General features: G+C 43.1%; 1 protein-coding gene across 1 annotated transcript in view; it reads left to right on the top strand.

Moving 5' to 3' along the window:
• LOC311497150 (dolichyl-diphosphooligosaccharide--protein glycosyltransferase subunit STT3B-like) overlaps nucleotides 1-24,266 on the top strand; it is a 57,778-nt gene that overhangs the window by 20,451 nt on the left and 13,061 nt on the right. Inside the window, exons 2-5 of the mRNA XM_084557316.1 lie at nucleotides 13,714-13,822; nucleotides 14,827-15,114; nucleotides 16,965-17,030; nucleotides 18,702-18,801. Of these exons, the coding sequence (XP_084413442.1) occupies nucleotides 13,714-13,822; nucleotides 14,827-15,114; nucleotides 16,965-17,030; nucleotides 18,702-18,801 (563 nt within the window). The remainder of the gene's footprint in view (nucleotides 1-13,713; nucleotides 13,823-14,826; nucleotides 15,115-16,964; nucleotides 17,031-18,701; nucleotides 18,802-24,266) is intronic.

Raw genomic sequence — 24,266 nt, 5'->3', positions numbered from 1 at the left:
GACAGCAACCAGCAGCTATATGCAGGCACCTCAACAGAGATCATATGTTGGCAACCTCAAAACAACAAGATAATGGCTAGGATGGTACCACTAGTTTCCAGTGTACTTGCAAGTTGTAAGTCATTTTCCGCTAATAGGCTTCTAAAAGGCCTGTAAGACCAAACAAGAACATTATAGATGATTAATGCTTCTGGTGTTCACCTCCCCAGAAATGTAACTACACGTCACGGCGACGCAGACCACAAGAGCTGCGATTGGTCCACTCGGTTGTAGCGTGTTTCCGCTTTAGTATTTCCAGCTGCTTCTCCGTCTCTGCAATTTTCAAATTGATTGTTTTGGAACACATCGTATAAGCCAACACCTGTAAAAGCTGCAGTGTTGATATACAGCGTGCGTGGTGTTTGAAGGTAAGCTGGTAGACCTGCACTGTTTCGTGTTCAAGGTGTGGCTATAATCCTTATTTCCAGAGAGTGTAATATAACCCATGCTCTCTGTGTTTCTGTATGTGTGTGTGTGTCTAATCTCCTATTATCTGGTCCTGAGGCACCGAGATGCATTGAGCAACTGGTTTGAGTAGCAAAGCAACTCCTCATTAAATAATCATCATGACTGCAATGGGCTGAGACGGTGGTGTTGTTGTTAGCGCTGTTAGCGCTTCTGACTTGACCAACCAGCACTTCTGAAAATGAACTCCAGCCAACCCAGTGAACTCTGCGCTCATTAAGGCATCGCAATTACTTCAATCAAACCGTCTGTAACTTTTGCGTCGTGCAAATGAAAGGTTCTTCATTCTGTGTATGTGGCTAGAAATTATAATCTGCAAAAATCCTCAAAGAGAAATGAAGTTATGAATGTTGGCAGTCTGTACGTGCACATGAGATCTGGACATCCTTTGACTTCAAAGGTCAGAAGAAGTTTATAATCAATACAGCGCAGAACTTCAAGCTTCTCTGAATCTTCTCTGCAGCATCTCACGCTCCCTCCCCCCCGTCAGACTGCTGCTTCAGTACCTTATTTGACTTGCTCCAAAACTCCAGAAAGACACTTTTCCCTAATGCATATTTGATGGGGTCTCCTGTCCAGGGGAGAGGCCTTTTTAACCAATCGCCAAGGTAAGCACTTCTTGGAGGATAATGTGTTCCCCTCCTTTTTTATTTAATTATTTTCAGTTTTCTCTACAAGAGTGTGTTTACTCAAACGTGACTGAAAAAGACATTTAAGGTGTAATTTTACGCCATTATCGCCGACTTTCGAAGCTGCCCAACGGATCGATTCAACCCCGGCTTGTTGATTTTCAAGAGCAACATATTCTCCTCGAGTCTGTCGGTTGAAAACAGCAAAATGTCTCTGTAGAGAAACAGTCAGCCCCTCATGCTGAGATCTATGAAAGAGAGCAAATGCACATTGTGGACAGAATAAGAAAAATACATGGAAGGGAGAGACCAAGCACCACAGGGAACCCACAGTTGTGTTAGGCTGCTTATCAGCACCATTTCCACTTTGTACTAAATTTTCCTTGTATTTTCCTTGGTTTAGGATACTTTCCAGATGCAAAAGAAAGAGAAGAAGTATATCCATCATGTATTTAAAGAACATTTAAAGGCAGCCATATAGAATATAGAACTATAAGTTGAAGTAAAGTCAGACTTATTGTCCAATTATCATACAACTGCAGCTCAGAGATTTTCAGCCTGGTTTAACTAGTTGTCAAAGTTGCAATATCCGAGCCATTCTGACTATCGCTACTATTATGAAATGGTTGTACAGACTGGTCAACTTCATTGCTGTGCCATGACGCTTTAAGCATCATGTGGACTAGTCGCAGATCACATGACAATAATAACATGGACGCCTCCGAGTAGACCGAAGCAAACTAGCAGAGATTCGTCCAGTGTGTGTGGACATACTTCACTAAAGATGAAGCCAATACTACAGTGACATGTCAGTCCTGAAATGCAACAAAAGTACTACAATCATGTGAAAAGAAACGGTCCAAATCCTGTGGACAGCAGTCAGTTAACAATTTCACCAAACACCCTGCAGTAAAAGAGAGAAGGAGGCTGCACATTAACAATCTGTTGGTGAATTTCATTGTCAAAGTTATTAGACCTTTATCTGCAGTACACGGAGAAGGCTTCAGAGAAATACTGCATTTTATTTAACCCAGCTACACTATCCCGTCTTACTACGCGCTGTGCTACTGATGGGGCTGACATGCTGCACGTTTTTATACGGGCTATACATATCTGCAGCTCACAGCATGTAGCACAAGTACTTAGATCAAGAATATAGATTTGATTGTTGCAAAGCATTACTTTCTACTGTGTTTTTATTGGTGACATCATTGGCAACTAGTTGGCGTCGACTTAAAAACAATCTGAAGTCGCGCAAGCCCTGGTAGTAAGTAGTAGCAGCTGCAACAATCACCAAATAGCTTTAGGTGTAAATAAACTGTTTGATGACAGAACACCAGACTGATGTTTCTGGTGGTGTTTTAGGTCCAAATATAAATGAGTAGTTTTCTCCTCAGGCTCCAGTGTCACGGTCTGATCTCATGTTCATAGAAACCGAAGCTTCTCTGGACTCCGTTTTTCTTCTATCAACAATGATACAGACCGAATGAAGCCATAAGGACTGAAACGGCGATCAATACAGATGTAAGGAATCAGACCATGATTAGATGAGGGGAACAGTGGTCACGCTGGTACGCTCCCTTTTTTAAAAGTTTTCTTCTTTTTCTCATCAGTTTGTGAAATGGACTCGAAGTGCGGAGAATCAGACCATGAAATAGGCTACCAGCCTAAATGACTTTTTTTTTTTTTTTTAAGAATAGGACTTCTGAGATGTGCTTGATTTCAGTCAAATAATTTATCATTTGAACACACGCACATAGGGAAAAGAACAGCAGTTATTCAGAGTATTCACGTTGAACCCCGCCATCTGTTGATGATAAGCTCTACTCCTCCTGTAGGCTCATCACACAGACCTATAGAAGTACAAACTCGAGATCCTCTTCACCTTAGTCTATGATGTTTGGTGTGAGCCTCCTCTCCTGACTCTCTCTCCGACTAAAGTGAGTTTTTATTTTTAGAGCTGTCCCATGGTAAAAACGTAATCTTTCATATTTGCTTCTGTTTCGAGCCAAAAGTACCGCCTCCCTTCCTTCCTTTCGTCCCTGTCCTCGCCCGTGATCTCTGATCTTGCCTATAGCCTAAGACATGTACACCGAGCGGACAGTCTAATCAGTTTAGCTGGGAAATTGTTTGATTGGATTTATTTGATTTATGGAAAGCGATGGGAAAGTTGTGAGCGAGTTACGCAATTGTTGGTTTGTATCTATACTCACCCCTGGGTGGTGTTGTTTTTTTTTTTGTTTTTTTTTTTTAATCAGCCAATCACGCTCCTGTACAGTCATCCCCATTGTGTCTCCTCGCTTGCCCCTGCTTACTGCAATAAAGGATTTGTGGGAATTTGATGAGACATCCTCAGATTTTAATAAAAGCTTTTGTGTCAGATCCCACTCCTCCCTTGGGCTTTAAACCGGCTTAATATTTACTCTCCGCCTCTGACTTCCCCTCCCCTCCAAAGCTTTACCTAACCAGACAAAATATCTGGGATGTGGGAGACCGTTATTCTTTAATACTCCTTTTTCTCCATATCTCTTCTTCTCAGCTTCTTTATTTCTCTCATATGCACAATTTAACTTCTCTTGCCGTTAATTGCTCTCACGATTTTTCACGACTTCCATTCTTGCAATGCGTAGTCGCACTTTGCAGGTGGATTCTGATGAAGCAGTGAAAAGCAAACATTTTGCACGACTTAACACTGCCAGCTATCCAAACACCAGCAGTGTTTGTTCTCTCACGGCGTTTTGTGTCACTGCAGGCCCGGCTGTTGCCGAACAGCCTTTCCCCGGCTTTTGTCTTTTCCTGCAAAGAGACTTAAAACTGAACTCGAGGTTGTCACGATTCTCGCAGAACTGTGCAAATGATGGAAATTTGACAGCTCCGCTAGCTTCATCCAAGTGGAAGCTTTCTTCCCTGTGGGCTCCGTTCAATTGACTGAAAGGAGCTATTCTGATTTTTTTTTTTCCAGTTCATAGCTTTAAGCCTCAAGGAGAATTTCCACATATTCTCTTATTCAAGCTTGTCAGCTTTGAGACGCTGCTTCATGCGCTTGTGACATTTAATATCACCGTTTCACACACCGTATGCCGCCGGTCGGACGACAAAAGCAACCTTGTAGACATTTAGTAGCTGAATTAAATAAATAAATAAATATTCCACTGGCTCACTGCCCAATTGGAGCAGACTCAAGCGTCAATCAAAGGGGAGCTACATTAATTTACCCCATCAGGTGTTACAAAAATAAAGCTGTATAAATGCCAGAGTCATGTCTGCGTTTTATTTTGGGACTGAAATGACTTGAGGATTGGGTGATCAGCTGATAATAATTTTATTGTCATTTTCCGGTGCTTGTCTGTGCAGTAGGAGGATTTGCTGCTTGTCATATTCTTTTCATCTTTCTAAATGTTCCCTTGTTCTCCGGGAAACTCTTAATTGTCTCGTTTTTTTTAAATTATTTTCTAATCAAAATCAAAGAATAATTGCCAGATTAATCAATAATGACTAAATTATCTTTGATGGATGAACAAATTAACCAAATGTCTTAAATTGGCTCGGTATTATCAGATACTATTTTGTGTGTTTGCTGGGGTTGCCGGATAATTCAGACTCCTACTCTCCATCCTGTTTCTTCTTTTCATTTGGCTTGAGCCTTTCCTCCTCACGTCCTCCTTCTGCTCCTCTCTACAACCATTTAAATCTCCTCCTCATCATCATCATCATCATCATCTTCTTCTCTCCATCCCATTCTCCATCCCTCACTCCCCTGGTAGATCGCTCCTCAGCCAAGACTGAACACAATACAACAGTTTAGGAGCACAGAACCCCCTCTTTATTTTTTTTTTTCTGTCTTCATGGACTGTGAAATTAGGTTTTACTTAAAATGGGGCCACTGGAGTTTGGAGATGATGATGAGAGTGATTTAAAGGATTGTTGTTCGCAGTTATGGACAGATGGAGAGGCGGGGATGAAGTTTCTTTCATGTTGGCTGCTCCCATCTCATCATGCGTTTGCAGAGCCTCGTTCGTTTTAGACAACGTTGCCACATAGTTGCACAGAAAAATATATTTTCTGTGTGTCTTAGCCTGAGGGGGGGCCTCTGACCCGTGCCCACTCATCTCTGTGGCTTGCACTCGACCAGCATGCTATGAAGCTGGATAAACTTTCTCCCACTGCCCCTCCGACCTCAACGTCCACCCAGCTGCGATGTTGTGAAACCATGGCTACCTGTGCCAGCTCAATCTTTCTCTCGGGGGTGATTCAAACCAACCTGACTCTCTGTCAACGGCTCGTGTCTCTTCCTGACCTCATACTTTGTGAGTTATGTGAATGGTTGTCATTAGGCAGTGGATCTGTCAGTACAGCAGTTCACAAACCTCAGCACAAACCGCACATTATTTCTGGGATGACCTCGGAGGAACCTGTGCTCGCTGTATAAAAGAAAGTCTTCTTTTAAAAGCTAGGTAATACAAATACAAAACCAAGGCCATAAACCTGCGTGAGAGACGGTGTCTCATTGGGCAGGAATATCTGGAGCAGGCTATATATTAACGTATTCAATGCGTGTTTAGTTTATCATCTACTGCTGTGTGGTTTCTGTCTAATCCAGTAAATCTCTCTGTAGATTTGACTGTTGCCCTAAAAGCCTCCAGAGTTTTATTTCTGTTTGCTTGATTAAGAAGCCCCAGCGGAGGGAAAACTCAACGGCATATCCTCGTTTAGTCCTTTAAGAATTAAAACGCATTACATGAGCCAGTGGTTAAATGAATTACTGATACACAGAAGGTCAAGTGTTTATTAGTTACACATTTTTAGTGTTAAGTAGCGGGGATTATAAACCCACTGGTTTATATCACACCCACAGAGTCGCCCTCCTTTTGAAGGGAGGTGGAAAGTTCAGCTGGTTAGCCTGAGGCACTAATCTAACGTGTGTTAATTCATATTAGCTTTGACTGATGAAGAAATTTGATCGTTTACGTAAAAATGAACTAATGCCCCACTGAGAATATGTTTAGATTTTCAAAGTAAATTCACTAAATGCAGAAAAAGTGTCAGCTGATATGTTATTTTAACTCTTATGATAGTCTAAACTATCATATACACCAATCAGCCACAACATCATGACCACTGACAGGAGAAGTAAATAACATTGACCTGGCATTCATTCGTGTGGATGTTGCTTAGACATGTAGCACCCACCTAGACCAGAACAGGCACCAGTCCAATTCAATTCAGTCAGTTATATGGACTCAAATTATTGTAGAACTGCTTGATATTGTTGATATTGAGTCGTTTGGATCAAATAAATGAATAATTTCAGGGACCTGTGCGCTTCTTTCCTTCATACAGTGTATTTTTCATGCCTCTACTGCCAGCTCCTGCTGCTGCCAGCTGCTCTGCGGTAATCCAATTTCTCAAACTTCATGGAGAGTAGAAACATGGTTTCTTAATTTGGATTAAAGTCCCAAGTATAGGATTAGAGAGTTCCACGAAAAACTGTGTTGTTGCTTGTGGAGAAACGTTATTTCCTGGCACGTTGGACGAGACCACACAAACACGACAAGATCTTCAGACGCGAGTTTAAGTCTTGGGATGAGTAGTAGCTACATGTGCTGCACCCAGAAACGCTTGATAACAAGAAGAGCCAGTAGTGTGTTGTGATTCTGCAGCACATGCAGTAGCAGTAGAGGCAGTAGTAGTAGTAGTAGTAATAGTATTTGTAGTGTACGGCTCTTGAGTGCAGGGAATTGGAACAAATCAAAGATGTTTCGGGAAGTGTCATCCACTGGCCGTGCACAGGATATAAGGAGTCTCATCTTCAAGATGCTTGTTTCTGCTGTAGAAAGCACCGGCAATAAAAAAAATAAATAAATAAATAGTTTGGTTGGCGTGAGGTGGCTTTGCTAGTACTTTGCTAGTACCGATACGGGGGTTTCCCAGGCTTTAAATCTTAACAAGGTCTTAAATAACCAGTTTTCCTGAAGCACGGCCAGCGCACGAAACAAAATGTGAAACATAAGACTTGAGTCACGCTGGTTGGCACGACTGTGGAGCCGCTCTATAAAGTGGTTATTTGCTGTTGGAGCAGTTTTAAATGGTTAAAAAAAGAAAACCGTTACTGTCATGGAAGTAACATCTGACTAGGATGGCAGTAGCTGCTGCTGCTGGTGCAGTTTACTGCATGGTATCTTAAACAGGTAGTCACAATCCATTATTCTCTACAGTGAAGTGTAGAGAATAATGGGTATAACCGTGGGTATGTCCTTGAGTGGGTTAAGTTTTTTTCAAAAGAAAGGTAACGTACGTGTGCGAGGACCAATAGTTTTTATTTTTTCATTGTGTGGAAGGTGTTTTTACGTCCTCCTTTGTTGGATTTATTCATTCTCCATGTGTCAGCCTTGACTTTGTTGGACAAAATGCACAACAGTTTATTTCTTTTGGGCCCTTTTTGTGTAAATATATTTACACGCACACCTATTTTATTTGTTTGCTTCCTCGGTTGCTGTGTTCATTGTTCAGCTTTGTGTGCGTCAGTGTGTGTGTGTGACAGGAGTGTACAGCTGTGGATTAGTCTCTTTGATGCCTCCTGGTGTCGGGCTCCCACACACCAATTGAGAGCAGCGGGGAGCAGGACCGTCCTGCAGAGGCTGCCGCTGCACTGTCTGCCTGTCCTTGGGACACAAAGCAGCGCGGGTCATTAAGAGGGGACGCTGCCCTCACTTTTTGCTGCTCTTTGGCCGCCTGCCACGTTTAAAGATGCACCGGAGCAGCCGTATGGCGTACAAATATTGAAGAGGGAAGTTTCGATAATGCACGGCGCCAACACGCACTTCTGACACCTTCCTGTTCTGATCACACACAGATTAAAACTGAATCTATCCGCCCTGATTAATAGATGCATAAACAGACGTTTGTGTTTTCTTTTTATCCACGCTTGAGACTGCTATGGGGTTTTACTCCCTCAGCCCACTCGCCACTGCACTGCAGCGTTTTAAAATCCAAAAAAAAAAGGTGATTTTCAAACTCCACAGATAAATAAAATAAAATGATGCATTGGCCTGGAGGTATTTCTGCACATACACGGCATACAGGGAACTCAGTATGTATGAATACATTCAAGTTCAGCTCTGAGATCTTTATAATGCTGTGAATGACTTTTTGGATTCAGTAGGCGGCTTCTACAGGTGTTGCCATGGCGATTAGTCAGAACGATGCTGGCGTTTTTTTTATTTATTTATTTCCATTCATTGCTTCAGTGTCCTCCCCCTGGGGGCCATGCTGGGCGTTACAGTGGGCCCACATGTGGCCTTTGGTTTAAATGGATTTACCTCGGTGCAGTAAAGCTTTCAGCTGCGTGTGAATTATTAACAGACTATAATTTATCTGGGTAGCGTTTATTTACCTAATCACCATCGACTGAGAGTGATTGGTGTTTGCTTTGCAGTGCCGTGCCGTCGAAGACATATTTACATTTAACCAGGAAAGCTGCTGCTAATGGAAACTCCGCGCTGTGGATGTGCAGAATCTCCAATGCACGCGCCTCGTCAGCAATATATTAAAGTGAAAAACTGAAGTAAACAGCACATCGGGCTTTTCTCAGTGGGCTTTAACAAATGGACGCCTGAATATATTCTCCGTACACTCTGCGCACTAAAGCTATTAGCTAAGAGTGAATAATGAACCGAGTTCAGCCAGCCACTAGAGGTGTCGTACATCTTCTATTTGTTTTATTAGTTTATCATCCGAGCACATGGGGGCTGACATAAGTAGGACATTATCTGCTGTTCTGTTTCAGGAGTATTACCCTGCACTCTGAACTTGTTTTTACACCTTGTCTTCATTCTTGGATCAAACTTTATGGGGGCACTGTTTACTGATTATAATGTAATAGACTCGTCCCCCTCTGATCCATAACCGGGGATTCTACCGCCTCTTTTTCACCCATAGAGATATTGAGAATATTTTCTAGTTCCCATCAATATTACAGCGATCCAGCATAACATTATCACCACCTTCCTAACATTGTGTAGGTCTCCCTTGTGCCTCCAAACCAGTTGTGACTCATCAGAGAATGGACATGGGCCTTCTGAGGGTGTCCTGTGGTGTCCGGCAACAGAATCCTGTTAGTGGGGGGCCTTTGAGGGGAGGGGCCTCTGTGGATCATCCCACAGATACTTGATCAGTATCAGTAGTAGTGAGTTTGGAGGCCAGGTCAACACCTTGTGCTGTTCTTCGTGTTTTGTTTTAGTTGTTCCTAAAGTGTTTTTGTGGCTGCATCCTGCTGGGGATGGCTGCTGCCATCAAGGAGTGCCATTGCTATGGGGTGGGGGTGCTTGGTCTGGTCTAGGTGGGTGCTACATGTCTAAGTAACATCCACACCAATGAATGCCAGGTTGGTCCAAAAGTTTCCCTGCAGAACATTGAATTGCCACAAGATGTCTCCCATAATGTTATGCCTGATCGGTGTTATCTGGCTTTGTAAGATGGCAATTTATACAGTTTTGACTGTTGGATACTAATTTGCTTTATTACACTTTTAATATAACGAATCTTGATATAAAGTAGTTGTATATATTTACGAAACTCAAACTTTCTTAGTTCTGCTGCTTTGAACTTTTAAACCCAAACTGTGGAATTGACTATTTTGGTTTAATAGCATGACCTGGAGTCAGGAAAATAAAACGCTGCAGGCATCTGTGTGATTCAATCACGCTGCTTGAAGAACATTTATTTATTTCCTCCAACTTGAGTGGTAACCAGATTTCCTTATCTGAAGCAAAACTCCTACAAACTCTTAAATGCCTGATACTAGAAAGGCTAGCTGGCTTCTCTCTGGTGAGTCTCCGCATTAAAACAACTCCCCTCTATTAATGAAGTTGGATTTCACAGGTGAGACTGAATGTTTTAAGCCAGAGAATCAAGAGCGTGGTTGGTGAATGCTTTAATCTGTCCACTGACTGAAAGCTTTAGGATGTCGCTGGTTTTCTGGGACAGCAATTTTAAAGAGGGAAAACAAGAGGTATTCTGTCAGACCGGGCAGGAATCACAGCACCACAGACGCAGTGGGTTGCGCGTTCGTGTTGTGTGCATGCACCTTTTTCTCTTTTTCAATCAAATGCCTGAGTCTCAAGAGTGAGCATGAAAACCCGCACACATACCCTCAATCTAGCGCTCGCTCCTGAGGGGCCTGAGCGAGCCATATGCTGCAATCCCTCCATCATATTTCTGTTTCTCATGGAGCGACGGTTTGTATTGAGCACTTTAATACTTGCGGAAAAGCTCAGGGGACAAGCAGACTAACTGCCGCGTGTCAGCACAGTCTCTGTTTGAAAGCTAGGGGCTAGATGCAGGATTTGTACAATAGCAGCACTCTATCTACCAGACCCGTCTAATTATAGATGGGGCTGCTGTACTTGGATTGTTCCCCCTTAAAGTCTCTGCGGCTGTAAACAACAGGCAGACAGAAGGCTGGGGAGGGATGAAAAAAGGTGGAGAACAGACAGGTAAAAGTGAGAATGTGAGAAAATGAGGGCGTGTGTAGCCACTGGAGAGAGAAAACTGCCATGAAACCCCGTGTTTGTTATGGTGTCAACTGTGAAGTTGTAGAAAGATGTTTTTTTTTTTGTCGTTTTTTTGCTTGTTTCCCAACAAGCTTTCAATTAGCAGTAATAGTTTTGCCACCACATCAATGTGTTCCTGCTTCCCAGTCCCATAATGATCTGTTAATGACGTGCTGTACTGGTAGTATCTCAACAACCGAACTGTTAATAGCTTGATTTTTTAGCTGCAGCTAGTATCAGGGGAAAAAGACATCTTTATTTTTTTTGGTTTCTACTATAATTAGATACTGAAATGTCTTTATTCCTTTTCTTTGCTCCCTTTAAAGGGGAATTACTGTTTTTTACAACCTGGACCTTATTTCTGGCATAAAATACGATCATTTATAGCTTTGGTGTCATTTGGAGTAGTTCGGAAGATAATTAGATCAGCATATATCCATATAGTGGGAGTGAGTGGGGCACCGAAAACACAGCCTCTAAATAACGCATTATCTGCCGCGATTTCACCAATATTCTGTTGTGATACACTAGTGCTGTTCTCAAATTATCCAAACAAAATGACCACTTGGACGAAGTTCAGCTTCCATGGGCTTCCTTTACGCAACCTGGACTTACTCAAGCTCTGCCTCGTTGCACTGAAAACGGACTTGAATACTCGAGTGGAAGCATTGACAGGTGCGGATGATCGGGTTTGCAGTGTTCACTTCACTCCGGATGATTTTTCCTCCAAAGCCAATGAACGAAGGCCAGAAAGTGCAGCGTCTGAACCTCAGGAAGACCTCAGGACAATTTGGAAATACGCAGAAACTAACCATAGCAGTAGCAAATTAAGGGTAAACTAGCCGACCATCGTGGGTGCGAGCGGCGCTCAGAGATGACATCATCCAGGTCAGTCTACAGACCCTGGATAATGATAACAGGTAACTCTGGACTCAATGGGGAATAGCACTAGCGTATCATAACAAAATATTGGTGAAATGAACGAGTTTCGCGGCAGATAATGCGTTATTTAGAGGCTGTGTTTCGGTGCCCCAGTCACTCCCACTATATGGATATACACGGATGTAAATATCTTCCAAAGTTTTCTAGATATTAAATTAAATGATCCTCCAGCTGGCAGCAGCTTGCTACCTGTGGTACTGATGTTGCCAGGCATCTTTAAAGGCTCTTGTAACTCCTCTCTTTTCCTGCTCCTATCACATAAACTCCTTTCTTTAAGTTTGTCAGGAGAAGTTACACAGCCTGCACTTCAGAAAGTTGCTATTGTTTCGTCAGTTCTGCAGTAGTGCAAAATCATTTCCACGCTGCAACCGTGCTGTGACCCGGGCTTACCTCCCGACCTCCCTCGGAACTGTTATTGATGTTTGTTGTTGCGCTGTTTGTACTTTTTATATCATGTTTGTCTGCAGCTTGTTTGCAGACCCAGTTTAATTATGTTTAAACCCACTGGAGCACAGATTGTAGGCGGTAATAGTACAGAAAGTACAGAATTTACATTTCCACTGCAGCACGTCAAATCCTAAGTCTTATCCATACCATGTGTTTAAACCACAAGAGGTCTTCAACATGGGGTCAAGGTACTGCGGGGGGGGTCACCAAAGTTTTGGTTGATTTTTTTATACTTTTATATTATTTTACAGAGACACAATAAGATCATTCACACTGTAGATGCTTTAAGGCAGTGGACCATAAAGACTATAAGGTCACTGTTACTCAGAGATAAAATGGAAACATGATTCCTTATTGGCTCAGGTCCATTTCTTGTTTACGCTGACAATTACAAATTAGCCAGTAGAATCAAATTAGAAATTGAAGCCCAATGTGACTAATTTAGTGGATAGTTAAGGTTTTTTTCATATACTTGTGTGTGCTCTGTGCCGACACTCAAGACTTAAAGCAGACATCATGTGTCATGAACAAAGAGGAACAAGTAGAAAATGGAGGATGTGAATAGAGGCCCATGTCCAAAATCAGGTGTAATACGAGAACACCGGCTCTGCGTTTTATCTCAGTTCACTGTCTGATATGATATGTCCCAGCATTTCTACACAGCAGGGCTGAACAGTACTGTTTTTGTGTTTGTCTTGGAAGTTTTACCTGTCTGAAATGGAAAACACACTGATTAGGCTCAACATTACGACCACCTTCCTAATATTGCGTTGGTTTCCCCTTTTGCTGCCAAAAGGCGAGGCATATACTCCGTGCGCCGGTTCAGCACTGTCCTTTCCTTGCCCCACTTTTGATAGATCCTGACCACTGCAGACAGGGGACACCCCACGAGAGCTGCAGTTTGGGAGATGCTCTGACCCAGACGTCCAGCCACTACTATTCGGCCCTTGTCAGACTCGCTCAATTCCTTACGCTTGCCCAGTTTGCCTGTTTCTGACACATCAACTTAGAGGACAAAAACATGACTTTGCGCCCACTAACGATGTGCCGACTAGCGATGAAGAGTTGAGCCGTGGTCATAATGTTATGCCTCACTATCACTAGGATGAAATACTGCAGCTAGTAGCGCTTATGCTACTTCCACGATACATTCCCATCAACATTGAGCATTCATGGTATTGAAATTTATTCTTATGGTACACACTTGCATCGAGTTGCCACAGAAACATGGCCCCCGATTGGTCGACAGACGTCGTTTAACTTGTTTTTTTTACTTTCAAATTGATATATTTGCACTTTTAGATTAAAAGCTGAAATCTTACATTTGCTTCCACATATTCCCATGGTTTATACTGGATTTGTTTTCCTTTTTCTATTTGAAATGAAACCAAGACTCAGATGATAGGTTTGTTCCAAATTGAACCAATTCCTTTTACTAAATAGGTTTAATAGATGCATCGAGTCTCATTTGCATAAAAAAATAAACTAATAATACATAACATAATTAGTTTGATTTGGTTAGTCTGGTTGAAGCTTAAAACCAGACTGAAGCTTAATGTCTCTAATGGGACACTAGTGTCTTCTGTAAGCGCTCTGTTTGGTCTAACAGCCTCCTCTCTCTGTCTCTGTCTCTGTCACAGGTTCAACTACCGGTCGACTCATCACCTCACCACCAATGGCTTCTATGAGTTCCTCAACTGGTTTGATGAAAGAGCCTGGTACCCTCTGGGTAGGATAGTAGGGGGCACAGTAAGTATTTCTGCTTATGGTGAGACTTGGGGGTGCATGACTCAGGAGGCTGGGGAGCCTTTTTTTTTTTTTTTTTTTGTGTGTGTGTACTTCCTACTCAGCTTCACCCTTCCTTTGTCCTTATTTCTCAAGAGTGACGTTACTGTGATGAATCTTCAGTCATCTTCAACTCGCTTTCACACACACGCAGGCAATAAGCTGGATGGTTGAACAGCTCCCGGGGGACACTCAACACAGTAGATCTGTCTTCTTAACAGATAAAAGACAGACAGACAGACAGGCAGACCGGGGCCACTCTCAACACGTCATTACACTACGACTCATCTCCGAGAGCGTGTTTCCTTCGCCTCTGTATATTTATAACCTCTGTGTGATCTCTTTACGGGTTCGAGCTAATCTGTCACCCAGTGTGCACTGTAGCACGTTCACTTTAACCGACAAAACAACAGCTTAAATGTCTCCTTCACATCATATAAAACTTAAAACGACATGAAGAATAAGAATATTCCACGTGACAAGCTGCAAACACTAGTTGAAGCTGTGGCTGTAGATCTGCTTGTATTGCTGTACCGCTATAAGAGAAAACGCTATAAAGTGTTTGTGAATCTCCAGCACCGTTCGCTGTCATCAGCACTTCAGCTGGCGATGTAACGACACAGGACGGTGCAAGCACTAACCCTGTGAGCCATCTACAAGCTTGTAGTGTGATTTATTATTTTTTCTCGTCCTGTTAGCCGCCTGTGTTGATGATGTGATTTTACAGTCAGAGAAGTGAAAAAGATCTAAAGCAGCATTTACGATTGCTCAGACTTCATGCTCCCTTATCAGTCTTGCGCTTCTCGTTGCTTCAAATCGAATGACATGCTGGGAGAGGAAAACTTGTCTTGTTATATTCAGTCTTGACATTTTGGCAATAAATGATTTGGAAAAATAAATCTGCAATCTGCAAAGTCTGAATCATCACTCCTCCTCCTCCTCCTCCTCCTCCTCCTCTCTTCTTCCAGGTTTACCCAGGCCTTATGGTGACCGCAGGACTCATCCACTATGTCCTCAACCTTCTGCACATCACCGTCCACATCCGGGACGTGTGCGTGTTCCTGGCTCCCGTGTTCAGCGGCCTGACCTCCATCTCCACCTTTCTACTGACGAGGGAGCTGTGGAACCAGGGGGCGGGGCTGCTGGCGGCCTGCTTCATCGCCATCGTCCCCGGCTACATCTCCCGCTCCGTGGCCGGCTCCTTTGACAACGAAGGCATTGCCATCTTCGCCCTGCAGTTCACCTACTACCTCTGGGTACGCCCGTTAAATACTTTATTAATCTTCCCGTCGCGCTGCTTCTCCATTTTGCAGCTGTTTATAACGGTTTTCATTGCTGCTTCAGCTGGCAGCTCTTTGTCAATAGTTGAGGGATAAAATTAGATGGGCTGCATTAGAAAAATCATGTCTACGGTGGCTTAAAGCTACAAAAATCAATATATTTCATATTAATGACAAAGCAAAAGACGCAAGGTGCTGCTCCACAGAGAATTATCACCCGGCTAAGCACCGGGGTAGCCTCACGATCGAGGTGAATTGTTTCACTTCATTATGGAGTCTGACATGGATCAAGGCCTTCTGCTCTGGAGGGACTGATTTTGTCAGTGGCAAGTGACAAATCTGTTCACACAAACACACAGCAGCAGCAGGAGTGTTTGCTCGGAGCAGTAAACTAAGACACGAGCCAATTTTTAGAGTTGTTTTTTTGCTGTTAGTTAACGGATCTCTGTAGCTGCATTGATCTCATCTGCACCGGTTGCCACGCTTGCAGCGTTTTTGCAGGCGCTGGCACAAGAAGATCAAAAGTCTATTTCTTTTTTTTCTCCCCTTCTTCTTGCCTACAAAGCTGTGATTGGCACGGTTGTATTTCCAAATGGGGAGTAACTGTTAATATGCTGAAGCAGGAGAAGAATAAACAAGGGAGTGGATGTAGCGATTCAGAGGTCGTGTGTAAATTATGCACTTCACTTCTTCTAGTTATGTTTTGTAATAGATTGCAAACACATTTGCACAGATAACTTTATTAAATAATGATATAAGTTCCCCCAATTAACCAAAGTATCATTTAGACCAGAGTCGTCAAACTCATTTTAGTTTGGGGGCCAAATACAGTAAGTGTTTTAGTGCAAAGGAGTACAAATACGTCATGAAAATGTTGGATATCCTTTTGCAAAACATCTTATAAACAGTCTGACATTTCTTAAGAAAAATATCTGCAATGCCGGCGCATTGTCTCTCATGTGCCGTTTAGTTCTGGGTCTCGGTGTCGCTTTAAAGAGCCGCTACTCGAAAACTAAAACATACGAACCCCTAGTGGTCAAATTAGGAATAGCAGTTGCTTTTATTGATTGAGGTAATGTCTTCAAAGTCATTTTCACACTTTGCAAATTCATCTTGCGGCCAGTTTTGGCTGATGATAAATATAATTCGTCAGTCTGGTTCTCAGTGGTTTGTGCATGGGTTCACATGCACTTATGTTGTCCTCGGTGAACACAATCAACCACGGCATTTCAAGAATACTTTTGAGATTTAAAAGAGGAATCCCCTATCTCTGTTAATAAGAACTGACGTCAATGCATAAACTGGTGGTTTACCAAGGTGGGAAGTTGTAGAACTGGTTCTCATTTCTGTTCCCAGGCTTTAAGCAGACCCAAAACTGCCCCATGAATAAGAAACGCATGAGTACACACACGGCTTCTAACTCTTATTAGATTTGAAGGATGCTCTGACTAAATTACGGAAAGTCTCCAGTGCATACACCCTCCTCATTTTTATGGTCTTGCATCTCGTCCTCTTCCGTCCACCACATCTCATTGGCTGAGCTCCTCCCATCTATTCAACCAGTCGCAGCAGCTCCCACCTGAGCCTTCGTTAAGTTCGGGGCTTGTTAGGCCCTCGTTAGCAGCAGAAGGTAAAGATGCGTAGGGCACGGGGCTCTGGTTTGTGTAGGTCGTTAATGAGAGGGAAACATGATGAATAATTCAGGCAGTCATTCTGGGCAACACGTTGAAGTCCTCAAGGAAAAACAGAGCAGCTCAACTTAATGGAAGCTGTTGATGTAGGTTTGATTTGCATGTATAGTTAATGCTCTAATGTGTAACCTGCAGGTGAAGTCGGTGAAGACTGGATCGGTCTTCTGGGCCATTGGATGCTGCCTTTCCTACTTCTACATGGTGAGAACACACACACACAAACTTGATGTTATACTTAAAGGGAACGTTTGGTGGGAATACTTGAGTCCTAATCTGATTAAAGCACAAATTATCAGTGATACCAAGAGTAAAAGTATTTAATGAACTTTTTAATTTAGGAAATCACTATCCTGTCTAGACCTGTCTCTATAAAAGTTGCCCCGACACTCAGTGACATGTTATGGGAAAGACAAACGGCATTCATTACCTTATTCCTCTAACTTTATGCCATCATATTTCCTCCTCCTACTGAAAGTAACTGTAAGAAGCAAAAATATACACCGATCAGCCACAACATTATGACAGGAGAAGTAAAGAACATTGACCATCTTGTGACAGTTCTGCTGGGAAACTTTTGGACCTGGCATTCATTGGTGTGGATGTTACTTAGACATGTAGCACCCACCTAGACCAGACCAGACACCCCCACCCCATAGCAATGACACTCCTTGATGGCAGCAGCCATCCCCAGCAGGATGCAGCCTGACACAGGCACACACACAAAAACACTTTAGGAACAACTAAAAAAAAACATGAAGAACAGCACAAGGTGTTGACCTGTCCTCCAAATTCACTAGATCCCAAACTGATCAAGTATCTGTGGGACCTCAACCATAGGACCCAAAGCACTAACAACATTGTGTTGCCAGAGACCACAGGACACCCTCAGAAGGCCCATGTCCATTCTCTGATGAGTCACAACTGTTTTGGAGGACCTACACAATATAAGGAAGGCGGTTATAATGTTGTGGCTGATCGGTGTGTCCCACACTGAGTTATTTAAATCCCAATGTTCAATTTCAGCACCGTTCCTAATAGTGATACCGAGACTTGATAAATACAGGTCCAGGACCATAATCTAGAGGGAGAGTGACTTGTAGAGCCACAGAGTCTGAAACGTTAAACAGTCAGAAATTATCAACATGCCACTCAAGAGTCACACCGATGTCCATCAAAACACCAGGAGAGGTTTTCATGAGACAAAGACAAGAAAAGATCTTTTGGAGGAAACCGTTTCCCTCACCTGCCCGTCATTCAGACTAATGTATCCTCATGCCTTAAGCCGTGACACCTTTTCTCTGGCAACCACACACTCCGTTACACAAAACAGCACAAAGCTTAACAAAAGGAGCATGTGTGTGTGTGTGTGTCTGTGCTCTTGTCGGTGTGTGTGTGTGTACATGTGTGCGGGCGCTTTTGAGGATTCGGGGACCAACAGCATAATCTGAATGGCTGCAGTTAATGTTGCTGCTCATAATGATTTCACAGCTCTCAGGTGGGCTGTACAGCTTTGCACCCTCTCTCTTATTGCAACCCGTCTCATTATGGAAGCATGTGTGTTGTGAATAAGAGAGAAAATACAGCCACCCTTCAGTTCCCAGCCTACAGGGATTCGTGGGCTGGTTATAATACTGATTATGTATCTACAGCATTGCTGAGATTCAGCGGGGATCAGAATCCCATTATGACAAGAAGCTGAAAAACCAACCATGAATAGTCTGTTTATTCGTGCGTGCGCATGCATCTATCTCCGTGCAGGTGAACCTGTTTGCATGCATAATCTAAACTGTCACACCCCTCCATTAATGACTGTTATAGAAAAATCTAAAACTAATTAAAAAATGTTCTCATTAAATCTATTGTGTTTCACAGGTGTCGGCTTGGGGCGGTTACGTGTTCATCATCAACCTTATTCCTCTTCACGTCTTTGTCCTGCTGCTCATGCAGCGCTTCAGCAGGAGAGTCTATATCGGTGAGACGCAACACAAACTCATACACGACTTCTTTACGTGCACGCGTTAATTCAAGGGCAAAATAGACGACTTGGGAGTTTACAGATGTGCTCATTTTGAATTCACGGTCGCACGTGGAGGGTAAACAGAAACACACGGGGAAAGATGTTTGTACGTTCATGCAGCTTCACATGCAAACTGTGTTTTCTTTGCCTGCAAGAGAATCAAAACTATGTTCAAGTGCGTTGAATAGCTTGTTATTCTTTGTCCTTTTTGGCTTCTATTAACGCTGTTACTGATAATTAACACCATACATTAGCAGCTGATGTTCTGTCGGTGTACACCAAACCCCCGCAGAGGAGCAGACGGCGTCTATGATAAAAGTAAGAGATGGAAAGTGGAAATGCAGACGGCAAAAATAAAAAATAAAAGGAAAAAAAGATTAAAGCCGTCTGTCTTCAAAGAGATCGCCTCATCGTGCGCTCTGAACTCACCCTCTCTTATCACGAATCATGTCGTGACCCCCACCGCCGGCTCGCAGCTTCCTACTAACACCACGTCACCGGACCATTGTTTCAGATCCAGATTCTTTAGCCCATACATACACCGTGCTGTTTCGTAATCCTGCGAATATAATCGCATGTCAAGGCTTAAAAAGGTGCTGGAGGTTAACTTGACGGGCGAATCAAAGAGAGGCCGTCCTGAGGACTGCTGGAACTTTGGTCAAGTACAAAGAAGGAAGTCTGATGGGAGATGAGACAGGGTGACTGGTGGTTTCCGCATCTTCCAGTAGGATTTGTTGGCGTAATGAATAATTTAACATCAAGCACCCTCCCTTGGTTTCCAGCTTCCTTCATCCTTCTCCCCGCTCCGATCTTTTCCCCCTCACCTCCTGTCTCTCTCTCTCTGAAGACTGGCACTGTGCATTCTGCCTGCAGAAATAGAGTAATCGAGTTGGTTCAAAGTTGTAATAGCTCACCGTGGTCTGTGATGCATACCTTGTATTTGAAGTCCGGTTCGTGACCCGCTGTCACGCGCCACTCCCCCCTCGCTTCATCTTTCCTGTCTTATAAAGCAGAAACACCGTAATGAAATCCCATTGAAATTTCATTATCGGCAGCATGTCCTCCGTGGCGGAACAGAGAACTTAGAATAGAAACCCCTTTGATGGATTCCTCCATCGCCTAATGGGCATCCGTTTGGCTGCTGGCTCCCAGTACCACTCTGGGCACTCCGTCGCAGCGCTCGGCGTCTAGAGACCAGGTACAATGCGTCGCCCGCCGGGACGTTTTAACGGAGCGGCGCCCGGCTCATTAGTTGCACAACGGCTCCTGTAGCGTGACTGAGTTATTAGATTAGACCTGATGAGAGATATTTGGATAAGTAGGAGACCACATATGCTCCTCTTTGAAGCTTGCATCCTGTTTAGTGGAAAATATAGACATCTTTAGTGACTGTCAAAGTTAATGACGTGGAAAAATGCAGATTATTGTCAGTTTCCTGGCGGAGGAATAAATAAACACACAAATTAGTGGTGCATTAGTGTTGAGGATGAGACTGGTGATGTTTAATTCCTTTCACAAAATTCAGCAAGGAATGTACACTAGTACCATGTGTACACGGATCAGGCATAACATTATGACCACTGACAGGTGAAGTGAATAACGTTCACCGTCTTGTGACAATTCAGTGTTCTGCTGAGAAACTTTTGGACCTGGCATTCATTCATGTGGATGTTACTTAGACATGTAGCACCCACCTAGACCAGACCAGGCACCCCCACCCACTCCATAGCAATGATGGCAGCAGCCAGCCCCAGCAGGATGCAGCCTGACACAGACACACACACAAAAACACTTTAGGAACAACAAAAAAAAAACATGAAGAGCAGCACAAGGTGGCATGATCCACAGAGGCCCCTCCCCTCCCCTTATTCTGCTGCCATCATGGAGTGTCATTGCTATGGGGTGGGGGTGCCTGGTCTGGTCTGGTCTAGGTGGGTGCTACATGTCTAAGTAACATCCACACAAATGAATGCCAGGTCCAAAAGTTTCCCAGCAGAACATTGAATTGTCAGATGATGGTCAATGTTATTCACTTCTCCTGTCAGTGGTTTTAATGTTGTGGCTGATCTGTGTAGGTCTGAAGAGGCCTTTAGTTATAGGAAGTGCATAAAGCTGAAGTGCCATTCATCTGCATTTACTACCGTTAAGCTTATGTTGGCACACTTGCAAGAGCGTTTTTCAACATTTCATATGCAGGTCTTCTGCTACTCATAGAATGAATACTTTATACAACTAATGCTGGTCTTCCACTAATACTAGACTAACAAAGTCATTCTATAGTGAATCGCCTCTCAGCATGATGCGATACACTACCGACAGCTTCAGCCACAAAACAAAAACTTACCACAATTGAACCACGTTTACATTCCAATGTCAGTTTTACAAAGGATTCATCTCAGAGCTAACTCTGTTTGATCTGTTAGATTGAACGGACGCCATCAACATTTCAGTCGGCTGCAGGGCTGGTGGAGGGGGGTGTTTTCCTGCGTTCATTTACCACAGCAGCCCGTGAGACAGCCTGAATCAGCAGCAGTCTTTATTTCCGTCGTCCTCGCACTGACTTTGCCATCATCAGAGGACGGCCACGGGGGGAGAGTGGGACTGGGTCAGACACTAAACAACCTCGGCTTTTACATGTAAATAAATGATGCTGCTTTGTTGGCCCTCCTGAGTGTCCTCTCTAGAGGACTGCAAGGGGAGGAGAGAAAATGTCTTCATATTTGAACTCTTTTCTCTTCGCTCCCTCCTATTTGGTTTTGTCTTTTTTTCACAGCGAGATATACATCTATTATTGTGATTATTATTGTTGCTGCTGCAATAATAATTATGTCATCTTGTGCAGGCAGCAGTGGAGGGAGTTGAGGTTTGATTTATTGCCCAAACGCAAATTGGTGAATAAACCCCCACAGACACACAAACACATTTCAGTGTTGACGCTCCAGCCTTACAAATTAGATCTGCTGCTTTTGCTGCTGAGTGACAACCATATTGCTGTCAAGCCTTCGCTCAACGTGGAACGATTACTCATTTAATGTTCAGCTTTAATACAATGGCTGCTTAAAAGTATTATTGTGCAGTAAAAAAAAAAAAGAAAAAATCCAATGATTTACTGTAAATCGCGATTTAAAACCCATCTCAAAACAAAGGGGAACTATTGACTTCCCTCCAGTCTCGTGCCTGCCTCATTTTGTTCCATCTGTTTATTTTCTACAAGAGTCTGCAGATCTACAGATTGTAAATACAGCATAAAAGGCACACGTGTTCAGCCAGGCTCGGCTATGAATATACACTGCTCAAAAGAATTAAAGGAACACAAAACTGATGGGTTAAGGACCCTCTACGTCCCTGTCCAGCTCTCCTTGAGTAACTCCTAGAATCTCCTCCTTTCTCTTAAGAGTGTCCTGGGAGACACAGCAAAGCTTCTGGCAATGGCACGGCAATGATGTGCCATCCTGGAGGAGCTGGACTGCCTGTGCAACCTCTGTAGGGTCCAGCTATCGCCTCATTGTTTCCCCTCTAGTGCACATGTTAATTTCATTAACACCAAAGCAGCTGAAACTGATTACTAACAACCCCCTCTGCTCCTTCACTGACCAGATCAATATAATAAGGCTGCAGTCTGTTTGGGAGAATCCACCTGTTTTCTGTGCAGTAGGCAATATTCGACCCACTTATCAGGATTAGGGGCTTTTCTTATTGAGGTTTGGTTTTAAGTGAGTCTGACCCCCGGTGCCTTGTGTGAAACGGTTTTCAGGTTTAGTTGTGCCGCCGACTCCCAAGTGTGAAAATGGTTTGAACTCTGAAGCTTAATCTCTCTTAGACTGTCAGTCATGATTTAGACTCAAAAGGCATTTTGAGTCCTGTGTACTGTGTCAAGGACTTTCTGAGTTTGTGTTTGCGGCACTCACCATAGCACTGTCTGCATTTATTCATTCATTTTCTGCAACCGCTTGTCCTCTGGAGGGTCGCGGGGAGTTGGGAGCCTATCCCAGCTGTCATTCATAGGCGAGAGGCGGGAGGCGGGAGGCGGGGTACACCCTGGACAGGTCAGCAGTCTATCGCAAGGCTAACATGAAGAGACGGACAACCATTCACACTCACACCTACGGCCAATTTAGAATCACCAATGAACCTAACGAGCATGTCTTTCGACGGTGGCAGGAATCTCTGGCAAAGTTACATCGAACATATTCGCACTGTACAATTATTTACACACAGATAGTTCAACACAGAATAGCAGAATCAACACATCATCCCGCTATTTAAAGAAAATCTTGACTCCAGATGATCACTGCTGCGTTTATTATCAAGATAGATGTGCCAATGTTAGGTCGGTATGAACTCCGGTTTCTGTTCTGCATTTGAGAGGCAATTTGATTAATGTGGAAGGGATATGTTCATATGTCGTCTGTTGCCTCAAGCCTCGGGAATATGTAAAAAAAAATGTAAAAAATGGTCCAATTTATAAAAAAAATAAAAATAAAAAAATAATAATATAAAATTGTATATTTTAGCAGAAGTCACTCAAACAAGAGAGAACAGTGTGTTTAGAAAATGCAGTGTGTGTTCTTTGCAATAAAGAAACATGTCAGCCGGTGCAATGCTGTGGAATAAGACATATCAGGCTTTGGATGAAGGCTAGTATGTCACAAGTGTACGTTTATTGTTTTCTTACATTTTTGGGATTTGTTGTTGACGACAAGAATATAAAAAATCCACCAACGTGTTTCATTTATAGTCTTGTATTTGTCCTCGGGACTAGTTATACCTGGGGACCGCCAGTAATTTGTAAGTATTGCGGAGGTCGTCTGTGATCTTAATCCCGTGTGAATCGGCCGTGCCCGTAATGTGCAACCTCATCTTTTCCGTAAATTACCTACCCTATTTCTCGTAACACAGGGGTCCTGTGATAATATCGGCATCTCTGGGATTTTTCCCAAGACTTTTGTTTGGTTCGCGGCTTTTTGCTGCCTCTCATCACTTAAGAATTATGAAGGATGTGCTGTAAATCAAAGTTTGGACAGATGTTAGGGTGCAAAGTCGGGATGTTGCCAACCTGTTCACCCATTTAGACAGATGAAATCCATTGATTAAGCATAAATATGTTTATCTGCAAAGGTGGGGCTGATTTAAATACTGACAGGCCGTTCATAATTTTTCTCAAGTCTCATCTTCTTTTATTTTTAGAAATATATTTTTATTATTAATTAGTATTCGCAAAATAACTAAATCTGACAAAAAGTGTAAAATGTTCTCCGACGGATAGTAAATTAGAGTAAAGCACGAGTTTCCTTATCCTGTGCGAATGCGCCACTTGAAACACAGACGTGGGGGGGGTCGATTCTGAATCACATGACGTCCCCAGGTAAAAGTAGTCCCGTGCAAATAGGACTTAAAGGGGAACTACTGTTTTTTACAAC

Source organism: Chelon labrosus (assembly GCF_963514085.1).
Source record: "Chelon labrosus genome assembly, chromosome: 12".
In the NCBI taxonomy this organism is placed as follows: domain Eukaryota; kingdom Metazoa; phylum Chordata; class Actinopteri; order Mugiliformes; family Mugilidae; genus Chelon; species Chelon labrosus.
This window is presented reverse-complemented; position numbering and strand designations above follow the sequence as displayed.